The sequence below is a fragment of the Trachinotus anak genome, unplaced genomic scaffold (genome assembly GCF_046630095.1).
Source record: "Trachinotus anak isolate AG129_WGS33_773 ecotype Australia unplaced genomic scaffold, CSIRO_AGI_Tana_v1 ptg000003l, whole genome shotgun sequence".
NCBI classification, from domain to species: domain Eukaryota; kingdom Metazoa; phylum Chordata; class Actinopteri; order Carangiformes; family Carangidae; genus Trachinotus; species Trachinotus anak.
In genome coordinates this window covers 16,932,277-16,947,166 of record NW_027273854.1, presented here as the reverse complement: position 1 = coordinate 16,947,166, position 14,890 = coordinate 16,932,277, and the positions used below count along the sequence as shown (strand labels likewise).

The following is a 14,890-nucleotide window of genomic DNA, read 5'->3' as shown; positions in this document are numbered from 1 at the left end:
TTCAATGATCATTTAATGATCAGGTGTGAAGCATAATAGAAACACAACTAATGATCATTTTCATTTTTAATTACCATCAAATCCTCCGACCTAAACGACCTCTCATTGTCCATACTCTGAGTTTCCTTATCTTCTACACAATACAAGACTGGTGTTTTTCATGTTAGTGGCTGGAAGGCCGAACTGGGAGAAAACCAACTGTTTGGACCAAACAGATCAGCAGATGACTGACCCCCTTTCATCTTCATCCCTCCTCTTCCCCTTCTCTTGTTCCCTGGCATCTTCGACTTTCCTTTCTTTATCCTGATCTCACACTCCCCTTATCATCCCTCCTCTGCTGCCTTCAGCCCTCGACACCTTCTCCTCTCCCTTCTCCTTCTTCCCCTCCACCATCCTTCCTCCACCTTTCACTCTCTCCCTCTCTCTCTGCTTGAGCAGCATTCACAGCTCCAAGGCTTTTTTTCACACTGCAGATGGCCATAGTGTTACTCCACTCAAGGCGTGCACGCACGCACGCACACACACACACACACACACACACACACACACACACACACACAATTGCTCTCCTTGTCAATGGTTCAGAGTGCTCTTCACTCACTTTGCCCTTCTCAGAGAACTGACGTATCTCTTGTCCTTAAATCAAGATTTGTCCACCAGGTCTGGCACTGATCTGATGCTCTGTGTCTTCAGGTTCAATCCTCAACACTGGACCAAAATCGCGTGATTTAGGATTTATGACTCCAGGGATGTCAGTGTCAGCTGGTTGTTCCATCACGTTGGTCCAGACTGGCGATATTAGTAAACACTGTACCTTCTAAACATTGGCATTTAGTTAGCATTTAGCTCAAAGAACAGCCCCACAGAGGCACTAGCATGGTTGTAGACTCTTGGTCTTGTTATCCCATATGTTGATGGCTGGTGGTTGGTAAAGGGGATTTTCAGGGGGCGTTTCACTGTAAATTTTGCAAGCCAAGATACCTATTAATAGAATAATGTATACTATAATCTAATATAGTATGTGTGCTGTGTGCAATGTTACCAAAAAGGTTACCAGGTACTAAGAACACAGATTGTCCAAACAACTTTCACATAAAAAACAACTCTGGTGTTTTTTAAACTTGATGCCAAACAGGTTAAATTACTGGAACATTTATAGAGTTTGAAAGTGTGAAAGTGTTTATACACATTTTTGTCAAATGTAATTGAATGCTTCTGTTGAATGAAATGGAGGACAATAGGTATGATCTCAAATAACAGTTTGTGCACATAATGAGTTATATGAGTGTTTCATGTTCAGGTACAATACACACAGACAGAAGTTATACAACACATGCACTCACACAGATGAGGCAACTTACCATGCACATGTGCTTTCATCAATGTGCATTCAACACTGCACACATTGACATCAGGTGTTTTCTGCATGTCTCTGCTGAATGCATGCACACACGCACAAGCACAAACATGGACACACACACACACACACACACACACACATTGGTGGGTTAAGCACTACCAAAACCACAAAAAAACGGTGCCTGCTGACTTTGCAGAGCAGGTGCACTCAGAAGTACACACACTCACAAACTAAACTATGAACTAGAATAATACCAACTCATAGAGGACAGACATAGATAGATAGATAGATAGATAGATAGATAGATAGATAGATAGATAGATAGATAAAGATAGTTTAGACATCAAAGCTGGCAGCAACTCTCCCTCAGAGCCTCATTCAGTCTAAAACAGCTGTTTTAGCAACATCCAACTGGGACACAAACACACACAAACACACACACTTATGTCAGGAGCTTGTCTGGCATAATATCACTACTGTGTGCCACATTGCCAGGTGTGTGTGTGTCTCTGTGTGTGTCCGTGTTTGTGCTTGTTTGTGTGTGTGTGTGTGTGTGTGTGTGTGTGTGTGTGTGTGTGTGTGTGAATGTGTATTACTCAAGTTGTGTGAACATAAATCAGTTTAGCATCTACCTACCAACTTACCTTCTGGGGACACAATGTCAATCATTCAATTTTATCCAGAATAGGTTTATTGTGAAAGTTAGTGAAAGGGTTTGGATCTGACATGTAGTGAGAAAATTATATGTCTATTACATACAGTATAATAACCAGCTGTCAACAGTTCCTATGAGAAAAGACTTAACACCAAGTGAAGATCAAGAAAATTTGTGGTTGAGATCAAGAAGAGAAATCAAAATACACAATTCATAGAGTCATAGAGCTTCTGATTGTACTCTATGGTTATTTTTGGGGCTGATGTTTGTGGTGATCCTGTACTGGACTACATAAAATCAAAACAATGTTGATAAACTGGTAACACAGTGTAAAATGATTGCCAGTATTCAGAACTAATTCTTCCTCACAAATTTCTGTTTTATTTTTAGAGCCCATGAGGTAAGACATTACTGTCTGGTACAGCACAATAATCTGATGTGGGATTCCTGCTGGGAAATGCTCCGTCTTTTATGGGCTATTAGCATAAGGGACAATTTTCTCTTATTGGGCCAATGGAGCTGAAGAAAGCAATTACTACAGTACCATACTGCTTGACAGGAGGGTGGGATCTCAAAACAGAAAAATGTGGCAGAGAGGAAAATGGCTAAGAGGATCATGGAGGAGAAAAAATAGCAGAGAAATCCAGGGTGAAAAGGGGAAAAAGAAAAATGGGAAAATGAAATCTGGGCAACAGTCACGATATCTCTGCAGCAGGGGAGATGAGCAGCAGCAGAGATTGAGTGACAAAATGACACATTTAGACGCAGTTAAGAGGAACAAAAGCAGAGTGGCAGCCAATCCCAGTGACTCTCCAATAATCCTGTCATCCACGCTAATCTCTATGACGACGACACGGAGCTCCATCGGTGACGTCACAGTTATGAATATTCATCAGGTGAATCTCTGAGCTCTTCACTGAATCCTTCCTTCTCACATCACACACACTCACCGCTGACCCTCCAAATTAAGGAGGTCTTCAAACGTGAAAACACATATTTCAACTTTTGCACTTACTTTCCTTATTTCTTGTCCTTTTGGTCTGTAAGTGTGATTGCCCTCAGGAATTTCCAAGCAATCCATCGCTGATTTGGCCTGGAACTCAGTGGCCTCGTTTAGATGCATTAGTGTGCTAGATGTTAAGAAATTGTGCATCCTGAATAAAACTGAGAGCAAGTTCAGTGCAGCCTTGGTATATTCACGAAACAAAATAGTCGTATCATCTGACCATTAATTAATATCAATAACTGATCTGAGTGAGTTTGTAACTTGAGAGAGATGTCCAAACACTGCCTACATCTCACCTTCTCACACCTGGTAAATCACTGCATGAAGTGGGTGGACTTTTTCCATAGTTTGAAGGTAGGAAGAAGCTGTTTCCTTCACTGTATAGACCAGCAGCAGGGTCTTGAAGAGGATGTTAGTCGCGAGTGATGGTGAGTGGTGTGGGAAAATCTGGTGAGGTTGAGCACCAAATGCACAGCAGCGTTCTGGACTATCTGCAGAGATCCGATTGCGGATGAAGGGCCAGATGAAGATGAGAGTCGCAGTAGTTCACGGATGAGTTCCTGGACCACATCCAAAGTGAGACTCCTCCTGATATTGTACAGCAGGAATCAATGGACTACTGCAGCAACGTTTGCCAAGAAGTTCATTGTTGCACTACATTCATGTCTTCACTGTCCAAGCAGAAATCACAACAGTTTTTACCTGTGATGGACGGCATGGTGTGGGCATCCTGTCCCTTGAAAAAACACAAGCTGAGTGTTCTCTGGTTTAAGGTTTCAATCAGCTGTTCATCTTTATTTTTGTTTGTGAAACCTTAAAGCAAAGCAAGATCTCCTTGTGACTCCTCATCACAAGTTTCATGTTCTGTATATAAGTTGTGAGCAGTAGTTGAGACAAAGAATGACTTGAATGAATTTGAATTGAATTTTTAGAGGTGGAAACATTTGAAAAATAAAAAGGTTTTGTGTTTAATTATAATTATTTTGGTTTCTTTTCCTATTTTCTACCTGGATGATCAGGTTGTAAAGTCACCCACGATATCCACACATGGATAAACTGCTCTCACAACCTGATCAGAGACGAGTGGCATTTTTGTCCTTAAAAATGATTTTCTCTCTTTACCGCCTTCAAACACCTAGAAACTGGCACATCCTACAGTCTCCTCATTAACAATTTCACTCTTAACTCTCATCTACCTCCCTCCCTCTTTCTCTCCGTCATTCAGACATCTGTGTGGTGGCTGTGGAGATAAGAAGAGATGTTATCTGTCGGACAGCTAATTCAGAACAGTTGACACAGCACAGCTGATACACATCTCATGTGTCTGTATGTGTGCGCAGGTTCAGGGAAGAGTGTGCCTACTGTTTTTTTTAATCCATATTGTCCAGGTTTATATTGGTGTGTGGTTAGCTTTCTGATAAAGATTAGATGGTGTTCATTTGTTGAGAAAAAGGACCATCAAACTGGGGTATTACTTATGTGTGGGAGAGATAGAGAGAGAAAGAAGTAAGAATAATCACACAGCAATGCCTCATATATTCACACACACATTCAAATACAAAATGAACTCACCACAGGCACTTTGAAAAGGTGACTCTTTATTTTCTAATTGTTATACTGTATATAATATTATTTCTCTCTAGATATAGGTAATCATATTTATATCATGTAAGTAAAAGTGTGCTTTTATTCACAGCATGTGTCCGTGTCAGACAGCTGTTAGTTGGAGGTTTACATTATAAAGTATACAGTGAAACTGACTGGCAGCTATGTGTGTGTGTATGTGTGTGTGTGTGTGTGTGTGTGTGTGAACTGTGGGAGTTACAGTCAGTGTGCCTGTGTATAGAAAGACAAATGTGAGTGCCAGCATGTTTCTGCATGCATGTGTGTGTGTTTATAGAGGAATAAGTATCTCATGATCGGGCTCAGAGATATGGAGCAGGATAAGAAGCTGCCCACTGACACTAGTTTTCAGAACAGTTGATCATCTTTAACCTTTAAACATATCACCTGTGACCATGCTTTTAGGTGTTTCAAAATTACAACCCTCATTTTAGGGGGATTTTGTTTATTAATGCTACTTCGGGTTCCAGCTGCACATTTGTCTTTAGGCTTTCGTTTTTCACTTTCATCACTGCTGCAAGGTAACACGGATGATCCCCCAGTGTCACCCTTCAAGACACACAGTAACGGCTGGTTGCTATTTATTCGCCTTATCTCCATCTGAATAGCCTCAAAGCAAACTGCTACATTGCCTGCACAATACAGTCCCTGAAAAAAACAACATGTTACCGTTTGCGAGGCTATGTGAGGCCACACAAAGAACAAACATATAATAATATTTCTGGGTCTTTTTCTCTTATTATGTGGCCATCCTGTGAAAAGACTGCTCCATCTCGGTACTTACTACACTAATTAAATGCAAACCTGAATCAATAAACCAACTAACTAATACATAATCATGTATCTTCTCCTGAGTTGGTGCTCTGGCATTTTTTTTTTCTAACTGTCCTCAGGTCAGTTCAAAATAGACAAAGTCAGGTTACTTATTTACCACTTAAACTGTTTTTTTTTTTTTAAATACTACTTTGAATAACAAGACTAAGAGTCTTCAGCCCTTTGAGGCTTTAGTTTGGATCAACTGTGTGGAGATAAATGCTAATGTCAGCTTGCTAATATTTTTATAATGACAATGCAAACATGCTGATGTTTTGCATGTTCACCATATTAGTTTAGCATGTTTGCTTGTTACCTAGCACTGAATAGACTAAATAAAGCCGAGGCTGATGTCATTAGTTTTGCACATATTTACTCATACACCTAAGTACTGGACAAATTTTGAAATTTTGACCTGATGATGGCGCAAGCTGAAAAGTTAAGGGATTACCATAGTAGGTGCAATTCATCCTGACGGAGACTTAAATGTTTGTACCAAATATGACAATCCATCCAATAGTTGGTGAGATATCTCAGTCAGGACCAAAGTGGTAAACCATCATCAACCAACATTGCCACCCATAGGCCATAGTGCTATCATGGCTAAAAACCCTGCAGTCTGTGCACTCAGTGATACAGACATTGTGATTTCTCAGCGTTGCTTACACCGTGGCTCAGTAGAAAGTGATGGGCAATTTAGTCTCTTTGGGTCGTGGCTTTCTCAGATGAGAGATTGAGAAATACAGATACAAAAATCTGACTAGTGATCCAATAAGTATATCTCATGTGCATTGTAGGAATTACTCTGAAAATTTCTGTTGTATATATTATTTCATTAATAAAAACATTATAATTTTTTTTTTCATTGAGTTTCTTACCAACTTGTGATTTCACTTGTTCAAGAAGAAGAAGAAACCTCTAACATGTCTGATGCTACCGCTCATAAGCAAATTGTGCAAGAGGGAGCCTCAATACAGCTGATGCAGAGCGAAACTCTCCAAGCCTGGTGAAACATCCTGCCATTTGGGCCTTTCATCCTTGGTCAGTCAACCATGCCAGCCTATATATGTTATATGTTCGGCATGTAAACACCATTGTCTGAATGTGGGGTTTGAGGCAAAACCGTAAAAAGCAGATTTCAGTCACTCTGGACTCCCTGTCAAAATGTATGTGTAAAAATATAAAATAAAATATGTGACAAGTATGAAATCCCTCTAGCTAAAGGGCTAAAGATTGGCACAAATTACAGGAAATCATTAAGGGAGAGGAAAGGAATCTGGAAAATGGGCTTAATAGGCACCATGGCCAGAATATGTCTTGAAATCATGACTGCTGTTTTTTATCACATGGAATTCAGGGAACTTGTGTTAGAAACCAACAATTTACCTCTCTCTTTATATTGTCCCACATTAACAATATGAGTTTTAATTCTAACTGGCAGTATAAATGGGATGACCTCTTGTGTCATCTGAAATGCTGTCGTGGGAAAGCTGTGATAGACAAATCCTCAAATAACACAACAATTTTACAAGCAAGGCTGCAGATTGAACTTGTAGGTTTTCCTTTTCTTGGCTGATTTTGCTAGGTTTGAGAACACGAGGAACAGCAGGCTCCAGCAGGTTGCGCTGATTCAAGACTAGCTGTCATTAGGGACTTGACAGATCATTGTCTATCCTGCTAAGTCCCCTCTGCCGATCCTAAATCAGCCTCACAGACAGAGACAACACGGTCAGAAAACAAGTTAGATTTTAACAGCAGGCGCGTCAAATTAAAGGAGCAACAGTCCAAAAATTAGGAAAAAAAAAGACTCCACCAGAACACTCTGAATCCAAAACAGTCCTTGTAGCTTGTATGGCTGCGTCTGCTGAGGAATGATCGGGGCAGTTAGCTCTAAAACTGATCCCAGTGCAACCGGTGAAGGTTGTGGGAATGCAGAGGAGGTTATACTGGAAGCCCCATGGCTGATCTGGGTGCTGTCTGAAGGCAGGACAGGCAGGCACTGGGTGCATGGGTGAGGAGAGGCTAACTGCACGCACACATACACACAAACACACACGTGAATATCAACACACACAAACATGCAGGCACATGATTTCACCCATAAGCCCCCTCACACAGAAACCTTGTATGTGTTGTTTATGTGTGTTTGTGTGTTGGTGGCAAGTGCAAAGTGTAGAGTACTTGTGTTTGTCTCACAACTATTCCATTAAATTCACATTTCTCAAACAGTTCTTCTGGTCCTCGCTGCTGGATTAGCAGGCTCAGTGTACTTGAAGTTTCCATGAGGAGAGTCACATCAGCCACAGTTTGTTGTGTTTCTCCCAAAGAAACACACATAATGATTTCTCCAAACATGACACAGTGGTTTTTCTTTTAACAGGACGTACTTCTCTCCACATCGCACTGGGAGAAGCCGAAGCTGTGTGTGTACTGTATGAGTGTGTGTTTCAGTGTATGTGTGTACACACATGAATGTCTTTTTGTTAATTAATGAGAGTGTGTATGCTGTGTGTTGTGTTCTTGTGTTTCTATACTTATGAGGACCAATATTCCATACAATACATGCTAGAGAAATCCTCCATTAAGCAAGTTTTTGTTTCTTTCAGGGTCCGTTTTGTATTTTGATTTCGGTTGTGGTCTTAATTTGCAAAATGAGTTTTATGTAGTTTTATTTTAAGCAAAATTTGTGTTCTGATATATTATTATTTAATCGCAATGTGAATATATTGAAGGACAGTAAATAAAACTAATGAATGAAATTTCCTAGCTTGAACGGGCTTTGCTCAAGGGCTCCTTTGGTGTTGCCCTTAACTGAGTGATTTGAAAGTGCCAACACAATTAAAAAACCAACACAATAAAATGTAATTGTATTTTTGTCACCATAACCATCTAAATACGCGTGTCCCTGTGAAAGGGGCTATTTGCAAGTTTTCTCTGCCGCCAAACATGGCTTCTTTCTGACAAATAGCTCTTTTAAGGTGCATTATTTTGACTACATTTCTAATCAGCAGTTATGTTTTGTTGACATATTTGATATATTATTTGTGAGTCTAGTTACCTAGTTCTGTGAAAAACTTAAAATCTATGGTATTTTTGAGGCTGTAGTTGAGTTGTACTTGAGTCCGTTACAATGTAAAGTGTTCCCACTCTTTTGCTAACAAAGATGGATATTTTAAGCTTCATAATAGTATTTTTATAGGCTGTTATATTTAATTGCATTATCTTCTGCACAGAGAACCTGTACCAGGGAACAGAACCTTTGACTGTAATACATTACGTTAAGGTTATAGGTTAATGAGTATGGTCAGTAAGTCCTCAATAGTACAGTAACCTTTCTTTGAATGCATGTATGTGTGTGCTTTGCTTTTGTGGAGTCAAGTGTTTCACTGACACCAGTGAGGTGAGGTTAACGTCCATGAGAAATCGTCCAAGCGCTCCACTGTCTCCTCCTCTCCTCTGTCCCTCCTGTCAGAGGCTTCAGATGTGATCATAACAACACAATCTCAAAAACCACATCAAAGTAGAAAATGAAACTATAATAATATAATATTACAAAGACTACGACCCCTGCTTCCCAACTCTGCTCCCTTCGATCAAACCCCCCATTAATACATTAATTACTATAATATGTGACAGAGTTTGTCATCCTCTGCACAGTGGCACCTTTAGAATAGAATAACTTTTACTAATAATACAATTATTTGTTGTTGATAACAGAGTATCAAAGCTGTATGGCGGTAAGAAGAGATAGACAGAGGTCTCGTCTCAAAAAGCACCCTGTGCTCTATTGGAGTAAACATCGTTAAACACAGCACAGGCTCATGGGCCCACACACCCATGTAAGGCGTCTTAAATGTAGCAGTCGAGTGTCCCTACGGAGTATAGAGACTAGGGTGCCATTTGAGACTCGATTAGAGATACAGCGAATGTAAGCACTGGAAGCGGATGGATATGACATGCATGGTTTGAAAGGTCAATGCTGACATGGCTCATGGATGGCAGTTTTGAACTTTGACCCCTCAGGACAGACCCTTAGGATCCGAGGGGCCCTTGATGTGCTGAGCTACATAGCTACTACTGCTGAGTCAGTGTACTGCTGGAAATCCTATGCTGAAAAGAGTATTTAGAGCAGCGAACCTATGGTCTAAAGCTAACCTGGAGGCCATGATACACAGGAAACATTTTAAGTAATATTTGGCATCAAGTATGATCAGCAATATTTTGCTAATATATGTTTGATCCTTAAGCTAACTCAAATAATAATATTTTTTATCCTACCTTACTTAAGGCAATATTCTTCATCTCTAATTATTCAGAAAGTTACGCATCTAACCTACAGTTAGCCAAAAAGCAGCTAAAGGCTAACCAGTAGCTCACACGTCCTAATGAGCAGTAGAGTACAGTTGTTGCTTTTTTATCTACCCCACTTCTCTTTTGCATGAAGCATGTTATAATGTTAGTTAGCTATTCAGCTGGTTTAAAAACAGTTGTTCCTGTGCAAATGTACTTTGCCATTCCTTCCTGCACTCCAACATAACACCCTTAAAACGATGTCTCCGCAGCGCTGAGCGTAAAAAGCCCTTGTGTGCTCCTGTCCTTTAAAAATTAAAAGCCCTTGCTTGGAGAAAAGCAGTTTTTTCCCTTTCACAGCCCATGACAACTGCTGATGTTGTAGTTAGCTTGCAAAATTAATATTTACATGTGGAGGACAGCAAGAGCAAGTCCATAGTGATGCACGTTTGTCCCTTTAAGCTCCCTTTATGGCGTAAAAGACAGGAGATAAAACAGCAGTGTCATAAATTAAACAGTATGTCTGAGGTTTAAAACATCTTTTATTATCAGGGTAGTAACTGTCAAAGTTGTGGTGCGATGGTATTAGCTTAGTGTTGTTTCATATTTAGTTTATACAAAACAGTGCAATGGTGGCTTAGGGAGGTAACGAAGCAAACAAAAATGCGTTTTTTTTCCCTCGCACTCACTTGTTACTCAAAGTCCCAGAAAAATTGTTGAGAAAAATGCTGTGAACATTAACCAGGTACTTATGTTCTCTCTTCACAACTCTCCCTGCAACATGTTTTCTTTCTCTGTTTCTTTCTCTCTGCTTCATGGCTCATTTACCTCCCTCTCACCACACAGCCCCTCCGCTTGTGTGAGCGTGTACATGTTGATGTGTGTGTGATCAGGTGTTACTCAGTGAGGTGATTAATGTAGTCTCCTGAAATCAGACAACACTAGCTGTTGTTTCACTGTTGCAGTCTTCTATCTTTTTGCGTCTTGGTATGTGTTGTAACAAGGTAGGAGATTTATCTGCTAATCCAACAATTGGGTAGAGGTAGCGACAGATTACCAGTGGAGAAGTGGCTGTGTGTAAATAATAGCTACATATACAGTACCGTATGTAGTATAACCAAGTCTGATAATGTGCGGTTCAATTACTGAATCAACTTTCAGTGTGTGTTGATGGGGAAGTGATCAGTTCCCAGTCGCAAACAGACACAATATGGGTTCATTCAAATTTTAGCGACACAATAATCTCACAGCCACTGTGGCCCAAGACTTCCGATACATCAGCTCAATGTCATCAACTAACTTTTTCAGTTTTCTAAAACATCACTGTAAAATTGGAGGTTTATTGAAGTTTGAAATTGAGCCTGGCTCGTTTGCACCTCTCATCTCTCATTTTGTCTTTTTCATGTTGCTCTTCCCAACCATAAACTCAGCTTCTCTCTTCTCGCTGGACTCTGAATCACATGGGCACTACAGTCTGCATCAAAACCTTTCACAAGAAATCACGTGAATCTCATATTCATGTGTCTGATCTACTTTTTGTTTGTAATCCAGATCAAAAGTCAACCAAATCTAAGATCACATCTGCCTAATGTATGTTCGAGTGCTTTTTTGCATGGTTGATGATTGTTGCCTTTTAACCCATCCATGCAACGTGTGTATGTGTCTGAGAGAGAGCTAGAGACAGAGATAAATAGAAATGCATTGATGTGCCTCTACAGTCTGTTACAGTAAAAACTGTACAGGTGTTTGGAATATGATAGGGCCATGACTGTCTGTAGACGTCACAGCCGGGAGACATTTGACAGACGTGTTTAGGCTTGTGTGTGTGTGTATTTGTGCAGTGTGTAGGTGCGCATGTAAGGGAGATAAAAAGGAGGAGAGGCTGTGAGTGACGGCTGAATGAACGGACCACAAATCCTCTGAATAATGCAGTTCCATCTATCTATCTGAAAATTGTGTGACACATACAATTTCAGTTTCAACGGGTCCTCCATTGGTGAAGAGAGACATGTACTTTAGACTGAAGTGAGCATTTTCTCAGCGTTTGTTTCTGCAGCTGAAATTTTGACAATTGTTCTCGCAAGTAAAGAAAACTTTATATTAAATGAATCTAATAGATATTCACCAAGAGGTAGTGGGCAAACAAAAAGTCCATCTCTTGTTTGTTTAATGTCTTTTTGGCTCTGCCTTAAAGCATATTCACAGCTCAGCGGTCTCCCCTCCACAGTACCCTGAACCAACGACCCCCAGAAAACTTGACTAGTCTATGAGCAACACCAATGGAAGACAGGACCTAAATCTAGTGGAGTGTCCCTCAGAGGAAAGAGAGGGTGAGAGGAGGTGTGGGAGGGTGTGCAGAGGGTGGCAGTGAGGTGAGTTATGGAGCTACACAGAAAAATGTGGAAAGTGAAAGGTGATGAGTGAAGGCAGACAGACAGACAAATATTTCATCATCTCTTTAAGCTTTAGGTGAAAAAATAAATCAAGAGAAGACTTGTGTGGCTGAAAACAGGAGTAAAAGGAAGCACCAATGGTCTATAACATTACCATCTAAAAGAGACTCATTAGTTGTTGAGTCACACCGTTTCCCCAATAGCAGCTGATCTGCAGTCAGTATACTCTTTCCCCTTCATAAGAAAAAAAAAATCACTTTGCAGGTTTAATAATTGAACTGGGAGAAGAAAGATGAGGGTAAATGTTACCAGGAATGAGCTCAATTCAGTTTCAGTTCAGTCAGTAATGAAGTGAGCTTTTCCATCATTAAATAAAATCAATCAGTATGAAAGGAGTATATATACAATATGTATAGAAAATAATAAGTAGTGCCACAAATGTGCTGCCATAAACCGAACAAACTGCATCTTCAATTCATATTTTGAATTCAGCTGAACTGAAAATGAATCAATCCCTATCCTGAGGTGTTCACTTCCTCACTTTTACATAGCATTAAATAGCAGAGCACCCTGCACTGATCCAACTCTGCTGCTATCTAAAAGGTCAGGAGGACAGAGGTCAGAAGGTCAGAGATCACAAAGAGATCTCTCACCTCTTCCCTCTTCTCCTTTAGTTCACATTATTTTCTTTTTTAGGAGAAGTTGCCCCAGACTTACGATATGCTCGTAGACTTTTTGTTATGTTCAATTCTGTTTCCTCTTTGAAAAAGCCAGAAATTCAATTTATGAACATAAAAATCATGAACATAAATTGAACGTACCTTCATATGTAAGGAGTTACAAGTACAACTACAGAGATATGTGGTAAAGTGGAGTTGGGAACAACTTCTCCATCGAACCAGCCCTGCTACACACACTGAATCTCTCACAGGGCTCAGGATTCACAGTTCGAAGGCTAAAAGTTCACAGTTCACAGTCGAAGTTTATCAAACCCCTTTCCCACCCGGTAACCCTGTGTGGCCCCTGCTTTTGCCCACACTCCCCCTGTATTTCTCATCATCATCCTCTTTGATACTCTGATTGGGCGATATCTGCAGCCAGCACCTCTCAGACAGGTGTGGTCCTGCGGTTGGGGTCCTTGCTGTAGTCTTTAGTGAGCGTGCTGCTCTGGAGGAACTCCCTCTCTGAGTTGAGCAGCCCGCCCATGCCTCCACCTGGTTTGCTGCCGGCGTTGCCTGCCTCGCGTGGGTTCAGCGTGTACATAGGCATCTCGGAGGCGGCAGGCCCCGTGTAGCCGCCTTTCCCCAGGGGTGAGGCATCACGGCTGGGGGCCTCGGACGAACGCACGCTGGAGCGACGCCGGAAGCGGTAGCGATAGGAGGGGATGCGGCTGAAGGCGGATTTCTTGATGAGCTCTGTGCGGGACTTGGCTCGTAGCTTACGGTGCTTCTCGATGAACATGTGCACGGCCAGCACGCCCACCATTTCTGCCATGATGAAGGAGAGGGCACCAAAGTAGAATGACCAGCCGTAGGAGTAGGACTTCTTGCTGTCGCTTTGGCCTGGGTCGCCCGAGTTAGCTGAGATGTACACAATAATTCCAATAATGTTACTGAGGCCTGGGGGGGGGAGCAGAGAAAGAGAAAAATAACAGGAGATTGGATAATTAGGCACAGTGGTGCTTTCAGTTAACTGCTAAAGCCAGTATGCTAATACAGTCACAATGCTGACATGTTGATGTTGCACAGGTATCATGGTAATCATGTTCACCATCAGTGTACCTTATTAGCATGCTAACATATGCTGATAAACACTTTAGTCAGGACCAGAGGGGTGGACCGGCTGGCCAACATTGGTGCTGCTAGCATGACTAAAGCGGTCAACAAAATGGATATCACAAAGGCAGAGAGACGGAGTAGTGAGAGCAGTGGAGAGAAAAGGTTAGAGAGGAGCAGCGATGGTGAAGCAGCCAAATGAAATAAACAACCGTACAGAGAGGGGAACATCAGAGAGAGGGAGTGGAGCTTGATAGAAACACTGGAGAGAGTCATTGCACACAGCTGGGCCCTCTTATTCCATATCATTAGTCCACAATACAGTGTTCATGCAGTGTGGTGGAACGCACAGAATGGGGACAATTAGCCAGCTGTAATTAACCAGAATCAGCTCCACACTATTGTGGTAAATAATTACCAATTTGGCTTCATAAATTTACAACAAATCCCAATGGGACCCTACACATCCCACTGAACAGCAATTACAGCCTTTTGTGTGTCAGGGGCTAGAGCATAAATGTGTGTGTGTGTGCGTGTGTGTTTATGAGACACTGTAAATAGATTATGTGTGTGAGTATGTATGTGTGTTTGCCCTCTCACACCCTGACAGTGCATCACAGTGGCATCATGGTATCCTTGCTGATTGATTAGTCAGCTGCTGTGTCCACTTTCCACACTGCGACTCCTCACACTGAGGCTCTTCTGTGTGTTTTAGATGCCTAACGGGCTCCTTCAACAAATATTTGACTGCTGCACGTCCCCTGTTTCAAGTGGCTCCACAGTAACACAACTACACACACTCATAGACATCTACACAAAACGTAACCCCTTGTTGCTATCTTGGATGCAGTGGCCACCCTTGTATTTCAATGCTGGCAGTTTTGCCATGGTGTTGAACATCCGTACATTTTAATATTACAGCCTACTACTCAATGAATCCATGAGTCCATGCTGTCCTACAAGATTACAGTAAAC

The 14,890-nt window shown here is 41.3% G+C and overlaps 1 protein-coding gene across 2 annotated transcripts in view; it reads right to left on the bottom strand.

Moving 5' to 3' along the window:
• Positions 1–5,542: 5,542 nt before the first annotated feature.
• cacng3b (calcium channel, voltage-dependent, gamma subunit 3b) overlaps positions 5,543–14,890 on the bottom strand; it is a 32,436-nt gene continuing 23,088 nt past the window's right edge. For both annotated transcript variants that reach the window (XM_071474157.1, XM_071474158.1), the window contains one exon: positions 5,543–13,759. In XM_071474157.1, coding sequence (XP_071330258.1) covers positions 13,248–13,759 — 512 coding nt within the window. In that variant the 3' untranslated portion in view covers positions 5,543–13,247. The remainder of the gene's footprint in view (positions 13,760–14,890) is intronic.